The sequence below is a fragment of the Oryx dammah genome, unplaced genomic scaffold (genome assembly GCF_014754425.2).
Source record: "Oryx dammah isolate SB20612 unplaced genomic scaffold, SCBI_Odam_1.1 HiC_scaffold_28, whole genome shotgun sequence".
In the NCBI taxonomy this organism is placed as follows: domain Eukaryota; kingdom Metazoa; phylum Chordata; class Mammalia; order Artiodactyla; family Bovidae; genus Oryx; species Oryx dammah.
The window spans coordinates 13651598-13661524 of record NW_024070212.1 but is presented as its reverse complement, the minus strand read 5'-3'; the positions used below and the strand labels follow the sequence as shown (position 1 = coordinate 13661524).

The 9927-nt window shown below is 51.2% G+C and overlaps 1 protein-coding gene across 2 annotated transcripts; it reads left to right on the top strand.

Moving 5' to 3' along the window:
* The first annotated feature begins 377 nt into the window (after positions 1–377).
* Positions 378–5832, top strand: HAPLN2 (hyaluronan and proteoglycan link protein 2). Of its 2 annotated transcripts, none has more exons than XM_040230250.1 (7): positions 378–609; positions 1162–1220; positions 3383–3488; positions 3689–4042; positions 4239–4355; positions 4499–4681; positions 5075–5832. In XM_040230250.1, exons 3-7 carry the CDS (start codon positions 3401–3403, stop codon positions 5353–5355), a joined length of 1023 nt encoding a protein of 340 aa, XP_040086184.1. In that variant the 5' UTR covers positions 378–609; positions 1162–1220; positions 3383–3400; the 3' UTR covers positions 5356–5832. The 2 variants fall into 2 exon arrangements, with proteins under 2 accessions (XP_040086184.1, XP_040086183.1); XM_040230249.1 differs by having other exon boundaries at positions 1159–1220.
* Positions 5833–9927: the final 4095 nt, after the last annotated feature.

Here is a 9927-nt window from a genome sequence, read left to right as displayed (position 1 = left end):
CCTCTCTGAGAGCTTTCCAAAGTCCTTCCATCCTCAGAAATTCCCAAGTCCTTCCCAGAGACAGAAAAATTTTCCTTACTCTCTAATTTCCATCCTCTCCTATTGCAATGCTAACTAGTCACTCTGCCCTCCTTGGCACCCAGCCACTTCCCTGGCCTTACCCCAAATCTCTTTCGAGACTTGAAGCTTGAGTATTAAGGCAGATCCCATTTCAACCTTCTCACCAACTTTCTCTCTCTCCCCATTTTCTTCTCCTTGGGGATGTCAGTTCCTGTTCTGAACCCGCCCCTACTCGGGCCCTTTTTCCGGTGGTGTGTGCCAGCCGGTCCTGCATCCCACATCCCCAGCTGTTGACATTTCGTTGCCATTACCCAGAGGATAAAGAAAGGGCCCCTGTTATCCAACAATAGGGGAAAAGAAGGAGACAATGGGAAATTGTGCTTCCGATGGGGAGGGGACAGAGAAGGAAAGGACAGACAGATGACAGACAGAGGGGGCTGGACAGAAGGGGTCAGGTTTCTTGAAGCAAGTGGAGGTCCTGGAAGTCTGGTTCCCACCTTGACAGCCTCTTCCCATAGGCAATGCGCACCCAGGCGCCGGAGGGCAGAGGTGAGGACTCTGTTCGGGGAGGGAGAGGGGTGCTGCTTAGAGGAGGATCATATAGAAAAGCAGAGGCAGCTGGAATTCAACACATAGATCTTTAAGCCTCATTTGTAATTTATCCCCCGGTCCAGCAGTCCAACATCCTTATACCCACCAATCAATCCATCCCTTCTCTGGTCCAAGAGCATCTATAAGAAACGGGGCACCCCACTGTCTGCAACATTTCAGGCAATTATTCCTGGGTTGCCTCCTTCACTCCATCCCTCTTCATGGGTTCCCGTTTCATTCTGTGTCTTCCCCCGGGCCCAGGGCAGTGAGTATCGTAGATCCAGTGCCCGGTCACAAAGCTGGACCCGCGTCACTTAACGTGGCGTAGTGGAATGATGAGTGGGGGAGTTTCTGGTACCTTGGCTTCTTTGAACTCAGGGCAGAAGCATTGCCTCAAAGATGCAAAAGGAGAGACCACACTGATCAGGGGCCCAAGTCCTGAGGCTGTTAAGTGCTTGGACCTCCCGGGACCCGGGCAACTCCTTCACCTGGAAACTCTTTCTCCAGCAGGACTAAAAGCTGCCAATCACTGCACCTGCCATCTCTGTGAAGAGGCCCACTTCTAACAGGTCAGTGTCAAAGTATCTTACAGCATATTATTGATCAAAATGTTCATAAAAATAATTACCAGAGAAATGACTTTGCATTGTATCTAAAAGCATCCCATAAAAATTTTGAATGTTTCTCTTAAATAAAGCTTTGTAAGTGAAAACAAAACAGGGAGTAGGCACTGGGGCTGTTGGCCACTCTCTCATTCTCTGTAAGGGACACGAAGAAGGAATGTGTGCGCCTGCTTTGAGACACAGAAATGCAGGCCAGTGACTAAGAGCTTGAACCTCAGCTCAAGCCTGGATTCAAGTCCCAGCAAACCCCTCCCCTTAACAGCTGTGTGACCTCATTCGAGAATCCTGACATGGGAGCTCCTTCGAGCATGTATAATTGGGATTCATAACCATTCCTAACTCATAGGGTTGCTGAGGGGAGTAAATATAAAAGTGTACTTGAGAAGTGCTTGGAGCAGTTTCAGGCACGTTTAACTTGACTGTGTTGGTGCTGGCTGTGGTTGCTATGGATCCCTCAACTGATCTCAGTTCCCATTCTCTCTTACCAGTTCCCACTGTCTCAACCAGGTGTTTACCAGGTTGTCCTGTACAGAAGACATGTTCTCTCACTGACTTCCCTGTCGCAGATGCTTTTCTTAACCACTGGGAAGTCCTTTCTGCACCTAACCTCTGTCTCCTGCCGCATACTCAGCTCTGACCTTCATCTGCAGGAAGATGGAGCTTGGCTCCTTAGCTTTCCTAGTCCTCCTCAAAGTTTCCTTCCTCTTGCCATGTCCCTGCTCTTCTTCCCAAAAGTCCTTCATGTGAGCTCATTCATTAACACACATATTTATTTAGCACCGACCGTGTGCCAGCAACTATGCCGGCAGTGGCAGATAACAACTAGCATATACATAGCACTTATCCATAAAATGCTTAAATAGATATCAGGACCTATTTAAGCATTTCATATATGTTACTTCGTCTGACTCCACAACTACTCAGGGAGGTAGGTGTGCCACTATCCCCCGCATTTTACCGATGAGGACATTGAATCAGAGAGAGGTTAAGTAACTTGTTCAAAGGAAGTCGAGGAATTAGGTCTTAAAAAGGGATAAAACTAGGTTAAGGGTCTTTAGTCCAATTATTTTAAAAAATGGCCAAGGTGATAAAGAATAGATAAGATAAAGAAGGGGGAAATCAACTACTGAAATAGACAGCGGTGTTCAAAATAATTTTTAGTAGCCTTATAATTTTATACTTTATAATTACTGGAGAGCTCACTGATGTAGTCTACATATGCATATGTATTTAACTTTTCAAATTCACACTGCTAATTTAGCTGCTAAGAGAAATACTTCTAAGGGCAAAAGTTCTGAGTCCGGAGCAGTGGGAACCCAGAGTGGCAGACCACGGTGCACTGCAGTGTGATGAGAGGGGCTAGAGGAAAGGCTCCCAGAGGGGGCGAGGCCCAAACTGATGGCCTGTGAGAAGGAGAGGGTGAACTCGGACTGTGCTGGAGCCAGAACGTGTCTGCGGCATAGTGCCGAGGGCACAGGTGGTGAGGGGTTGGGTAGGGGGGCAATGCTGGAGGTGCCCTGAGAGGCTGGATCACAGAGAGCCTTGGAAGTTGGGTTAGGACACTGGATTTGATCCTCATTGGCAACGAGGAGTCACTGCTTTAAGCAGGAGAGTGACAAGATCATATTTACTCTGGCTTCAGATGGAGAATGGGTGTTGGGTGAAGACAGAGGCCAGAGGTGGCAATCCAGAAGGGAAGACTTGGAAGCAGCACTTGTGCTGAAAATGGATAGGTAGAGGACCTGCTGACTGAAGGGACAAGAGAGGAAAAAGGATGGGCTCAGGAGGCCTGGGGGGGTGGGGTGGCGGGGAGGAGACTTTGTTACTGCCCCTTCCCCATCACCTTTCTTTGCTGACAATTTCAGCCCCTTTATCTGCCGCCATGGCTTCCAGCTGAACAGTCCCCTATGAGGAATCCGGGTGGGAGTTCATCATCTCCCCACCCCATTTCCTTAGTGCTAAAGTGAAAGTGAAGTGTGTCCGACTCTTCGAGACCCCGTGGACTCCTCCGTCCATGGGATTTTTCAGGCAAGAGTACTGGAGTGGGTTGCCATTGCCTTCTCGGAGGAAGGAGAGTGCTAAGGAATGCCCAACCTTGTGCCCCACAGACTGGGCTGACTCCCATCATGCAAGGCAGGATCAGCCTCCCCACTCTCTGCCACTTCCTTCTCCCTTGGGCCTTCACCACCTTCCACAGAGCCCTGGGGAGCCAAGGTAAGACCTTAACTCGGCCCAGAATCTGGAGAACTGTGGTGGGGAAAGTGGGAAGGGTTGTTGGAGGTCCCAGGGACTGAGTCATTTCTGAGTGAGCAATGGAGAGAGGTTTGGTGGGGTCTGCGGAACGCTGGCTTTGGACAGGCACTTGGGGCAGTGGGGGCCAGGGGGTTCCTGCCACTGTGGCCCCCTCTGCTCAGCACCCCACCCTGGCCCCCACTACCTCCTGCCCCCCATCCACGAGGTCATTCACTCTCGTCGTGGGGCCACGACCACGCTGCCCTGCGTCCTGGGCGCCCCGCCTCCCAGTTACAAGGTGCGCTGGAGCAAAGTGGAGCCCGGGGAACTCCGGGAAACGCCCATCCTCATCACCAACGGACTGCACGCCCGGGGCTACGGGCCCCTGGGGGGGCGCGCCAGGATGCGAAGAGGGCATCGGCTGGACGCCTCCCTGGTCATCGCGGGCGTGCGCCTGGAAGACGAGGGCCGGTACCGCTGTGAGCTCATCAATGGCGTCGAGGATGAGAGCGTGGCGCTGACCCTGCGCCTGGAGGGTGAGGCCCTTCGGCTGCTGCCGCGTGCCTCTCTGGCGGTGGTTCGGCCGTCTCGTCTCAGGTCTCCCGGGGCTCCTCTCCAGCCTCTCCCCCTCCCTGCTCCCGGAGCCCCCGGCCCTTTCTCCTAGGTTGCACCGCCCTTCCTCCCCCCCTCCTTCTGCCGGCCCTCTCCAGGCTGTCTGCCCCCCACTCCCAGGTGTGGTGTTTCCATACCAGCCCAGCCGGGGCCGGTACCAGTTCAATTACTACGAGGCGAAGCAGGCGTGCGAGGAGCAGGACGGACGTCTGGCCACCTACGCCCAGCTGTACCAGGGTGAGTGGCCGAGCCCGGGTACCGCCCAGGCTCCCTCCGGGCTGTCGCCTGGACCCCAGTGGAGGCGAACTCCGGGTTTGGCTCCCGCCTGTGATGCGTTTAATCCCGCTACCCCCGTTCCTTCCCCCGCCATCTCCCGCCAGCGTGGACCGAGGGTCTGGACTGGTGCAACGCGGGCTGGCTGCTCGAGGGCTCCGTGCGTTACCCTGTCCTCACCGCGCGCGCGCCCTGCGGTGGCCGAGGGCGGCCCGGGATTCGCAGCTACGGGCCCCGCGACCGGAAGCGCGACCGCTACGACGCCTTCTGCTTCACCTCCGCGCTGTCAGGTAAGGGGGCGGGGCGAGCCGTCCTCCGCGTCGGGAGCGGCCCGGGCCTGACCCGCACGCGACAGAGGAGGATCCGGCCTGAGAAAGAGGCGGGGGGCGGGGCGGGCGGGGCCCATGCGGCGGGGAAGGTAGACGGCTAGAGGCTTGAGGTTACAGGCCGACTCCTTGAAGGCCTCGCCCCTCCGTCACTAGGCCCACCCAGCCTCCAGCCTGTCTTTTACAACCTCTCCTGCACCCCCAGTCTCTATACTCCCACTCCTGCTACCCAGGCTCGGACCCACCGATCTACACCTGCCCCTCTCCCCCACCCCACTCTGCCCCCGGGAGTCTGAATTCCGCCACACCCCGGCCGGCCCTGCCCGCGGTCAGTCGGTGACCTGCTTCGGTTCCCAGGTCACGTGTTCTTCGTGCCCGGGCGGCTGACGCTGTCTGAAGCCCACGCGGCCTGCCGGCGGCGCGGGGCCGTGGTGGCCAAGGTCGGGCACCTCTATGCCGCCTGGAAGTTCTCCGGGCTGGACCAATGCGACGGCGGCTGGCTGGCGGACGGCAGCGTGCGCTTCCCCATCACGACGCCTCGGCCGCGCTGCGGGGGCCTACCGGATCCCGGAGTGCGCAGCTTCGGCTTCCCCAGACCCCAGCAGGCGGCCTATGGGACCTACTGCTACTCCGAATAGGGGCCCTCCGCACCCCTTCCTGGAGAAGGAAACGGCAACCCACTCCGGTGTTCTTGCTTGGAGAATCCCGGGGACGGGGGAGCCTGGTGGGCTGCCGTCTATGGGGTCGCACAGAGTCGGACACGACTGAAGTGACTTAGCAGCAGCAGCAGCAGCACCCCCTCCAGCGCGCGCGACAAAGCCCGGGAGTCTCTCGCCACTTTCCCGAGAGCCTCCCCTCCCATCGGACGAGGAGCAGCTCCTCCTGACCAGCCTTCTCGACCGAAGGCTGCGGGCCGAGGATCCCGGCTGGCCCGGCGTCGGGGAGGGAAAGTGGTGGCGACCCGGGTGGTAGTGCGCAGCTACGAACCTCTGACCCGAGGCGGTTCGCTCCCCCGACCCCGCAGCAGATGATGCAGCCACGGCTAGGTGACGGGAGAGGCGTCCAAGGGGCATTTACTGACTTCTATCCGGCAATAAAATAACCTGAGGACTTTTTGTGTTGGGTGAAGCTGTCAGCGAGGTGTGGGGCTGGGGGCGCGGGGGTTGAGGGGGATCACGTTGGATCCAGCGTGCTGAGCCAGCGCCTCGGAATACAAAGGAAAAGGAGGGGCTACTGCCCCTGAGGGATGAGGCTGCAAGAGAGCCGGGATTTCGAGGTGCTTTGCTGTGCTCATTGGCTTCAGTCGTGTCCGACTCTTTGCGACCCCATGATCTGTAGCCTGCCAGGCTCCTCTGTCCACGGGATTTTCCAGGCAAGAATACAAGAGTGGGTTGGAACCCGTGGCCCCTGCTTCTTCTGCACTGCAGGCAGATTCTTTACCTTGGAGCCACCTTACTGGAAGGAGAGGGCACCAAAAGGCCTTAGGAGAGCTGGACACACCGTGGGCGGCCTGGCCTTGGATAGAATTCAGGGTGATGTTGTGCCAGGCACCACGCGGGGGCGCCACACCCCTACCTAAGGTTACTGGCTAGGCGCGCTCCAAAGCCCCAGGCCTAGCCCCTGGGCACCACAGAACAAACAGAGGGTGGAACTAAATATATTTCAAAATGTGTTTGTATCCTGCCAGTCAGTCTCCCAGAAGAGTTCTCATGACTACTATTAAAGGCAGGAAAGTCACTCCGTTGTTACAACTGACAGGAAATAAACTCGGAGGAGGAGGTGGCAAGCTGACACAGTGAGGTCCTCAGAGGGCTAATACTTCAGGGGGTTGTGCATTTGGCTTAGCGTTCACCACCGCCATGGCCGCCCGGGCAAAAGGGGTAACTGAACTGGGAACACTCTTAACATCAGGCTAAAAGAAACATACCTGTAACTCAAGAAACAAACTCCAATATCATTAATTCATTTTCCTTAATGTATATTATATATTTTATTTACTTATTTCTGTTTAGGCAATCTTTTCTTTTTGGGCCATGCCACAGTTCCCCCACCATCCAGGCAGTGAACAGTGGGGAACCTTAACTACTGGACTGTTAGGAAATTCCCTGTTCAAGCAATCTAACTATACCACAAAAAGCGTGGGCTAGAGAATAATCATGACTGGAGCAAAGAGTAGAACTTTCTTTTCTTTTTTTTTTTTTTTTTGAGTATGAATTTTCAATGATGCTTGATCCATGTTGTAAAATGGCTTTCCAAGAGGATTCTTGCAATCATTAATAAAGATAATTGATCCCATGGGACTTTATATAAGGGACAAAGAATGATTGAATGAATATCATCTTCAATTGTCATATAGCAAATGAAATATTTGTGACAGTTCCTAAGCTTTGATTTTCTCATCTTGGTCATGGGATAATAATAACTGCCTCCTGAGTTTGTTGTGAGCAGTAATTGAGACAATGCGTGGACTGGGTAGTACATACCTGATACACATAAGAAGCACTCAGTAAGTGGTACCTTTAATAATTAATGAGTAATAATGACGGTAACAGAATAACAATAATAATTATTATTCAAGTTCTTACCAGGTAGCCCATAGAATTTGTTGCCGTACAGCAGTGATTAGTCAGGATGAGCTAAATTATGCTTTGATAACAAACAAGCCCCAAATCTCAGTGGTTTAAAACATATTTATTTCTTAATTGGCCACATGTTCGTTATGTTCAACAAGTGGACTCTTCTCATTTTAGTCATTCAGGTATCTGTCCAGATTGATAGAGCAGCCATCATGTCATATGCCATCAATCCCCATACCAGAAGGAAAAAATAAAAGAGCTCTAGAGGGTCTTACGGAGAAGGCAATGGCACCCCACTCTAGTACTCTTGCCTAGAAAATCCCTTGGACAGAGGAGCCTGGTAGGCTGCAGTCCATGGGGTCGCTAAGAGTCGGACCCGACTGAGCAAGTTCACTTTCACTTTTCACTTTCATGCACTGGAGAAGGAAATGGCAACCCACTCCAGTGTTCTTGCCTGGAGAATCCCAGGGATGGGGGAGCCTGGTGAGCCGCCGTCTATGGGGTCGCACAGAGTCGGACACGACTGAAGCGACTTAGCAGCAGCAGCAGCAGAGGGTATTATACAAGCAATTAAAAGCCACAGGTCCCAGGGACACCAGTCTTGTCTTCAATTTATTCTCCAGAACTAATCACAGGGCCCCGCTCCACCACAAGGGGGCCTAAAAGAATTGGAAATACCTGGTGAACAGAAACAGCACCCATGTCTACCAGCAGCAGCAGGGAGAGCAATCTAAATTCTGGGACATACTGGTAGTCACCCACTCCCTTGCTCTTCTGGGTTTCTAAGTTCTGGCCTATTATGTAGTCAGAGTCCCAGAACATCAATATCTGAGGCCTCACAACTCAGAGGATAGATTTTTTTCTTCAGTATATGAGAAATGGTCATGGGAGAAACTTTTCATTTGCTGCAAAGCTTTGTTTCTTTGCCCATTAAAATCTATAACCATGAATTCTTACAACTACTCTTCATATTGCTAATACTATTATCTGTTATAGACAATTTAAAACTACACAAAATAGAGAGAATAGAATAACAAATGACTCCATCTTCCAGCTTAATGGTTTAAAAATTCTTATTTCTTGAGTCCTCTCACTTGTGTTTGCTTTTTGCTGGAGTATTTTAAAGCAAATATTAAACAGCATATCATTTCACCTGAAATACTCAGTTTGTATTTCTAATATATAGTGACTTAAAAATAATTCTACTATCATATTCCTCAATAAAATTACATTGATGTTATCTAATATTTAGTCCATAATAACTTTCTTCTGAATGTCTAAAAAATATAACTTTATAGTTTATTTGCTCAAACCAGGATCTATATTGCATTTGATTTTTTTTTGGTTAAGTATCTTTTAAACCATAACACTTCTTCCTCTTTCATTTTTTTTCTATGCCATCTTATTTGCTTGTTTATGAAACTAGGTCACTTTCCTGTCGAGTTTCCCGCCTTCTGGATCTAGCTGAGTGTATCCTTGAAGTGTCATTAAATGTATTCCTCTACCCCCTGTAATTATATTTGGGAGTTTGGTTAAGCTTATATTCACTCTTTCCGCCAGGAATATTTCATAAGTGATAACTGGCATGCTGCAGCCCATGGTGTCACAAAGAGTCAGACACGACGTAGCAACTGAACAACAGCTGTGTACGTCCTCCTTCATCACATCAGGAGGCACATGGTGTCTGGTTGTTGGACTAGAATAGTGATGCCAAGATTGATCAGTAACTTCAGGTGGTGTGAGTCTGATCCATTCATTATAAAGTTCTTCACTGTGTTAGTTCCTATCGCTGCTGTAACAAACTACCACAAACTTGGTGGCTTAAGACAACAGAAATTGTCCTCTTAACAACAGTCTGGAGGCCAGAGGTCCAAACTAAAGGTGTTGGCAGTGTCTCACTCCCTCTGGAGGCTCTGAGAATTCTTTCCTGTCTCTTTTATCTTCTGGGGGCGGGTGGCATCCCTGGGCTCTTTTGGCTGCATCACTGAAATCTCTCGGCTTTCCCTGGTGGCTCAGCTGGTAAAGAATCTGCCTGCAATGTGGGAGACCTAGGTTCAGTCCCTGGGTTGAGAAGGTGCCCTGGAGGAGGGTATGGCCACCCACTCCAGTATTCCGGCCTGGAGAATTCCATGAACCGTATAGCTCATGGAGCCGCAGAGAGTCGGGCACGACTGAGCGACTTTCACTTTCACTGGACTCTCTGCTTCCTCCCTTTCAAGTGCTTGTGTCTTCTCCTCTCCTGTCTCTCATTAGGATACTTGTTATTGCATTTGCCTTCCCTGGCTAATCCAGGATGATCCCTTCTCAAAAACACTAACCGAATTTCAGGAGTGAATTCACGTAATGAATCACACCCACAAAGGCCCTTTTCGAAGCAAGCTAACCCTTGCAGTTTTCAGGGATTCAGATGTGGGCATATCTTTTTGTAGCCATCATTTAACCCACTACACTCCTCAACTTCTTATCTAATGGCTACTGATGATCACTTTCTAGATTCATTATTTTATTAGGAGTGGGAAATGGAGATGTTCTAATTTTGCCATTCCTCCTTCACTTATTAGCTGTGAATTGTCTATAAAGAAAAATGTCCCTTATCGACTATTTTGTTAACCTCACAGATAAGGCATTCAGGAG

Coding starts and splice junctions, on each gene's coding strand:
- HAPLN2 (XM_040230250.1), top strand. CDS start 3,401: ATGCAAGGCAGGATCAGCCTCCCCACTCTCTGCCACTTCCTTCTCCCT. Junction 3,489..3,688: donor CAGAGCCCTGGGGAGCCAAG/GTAAGACCTTAA, acceptor CCCTCTGCTCAG/CACCCCACCCTGGCCCCCAC. Junction 4,043..4,238: donor GCTGACCCTGCGCCTGGAGG/GTGAGGCCCTTC, acceptor CCCCACTCCCAG/GTGTGGTGTTTCCATACCAG.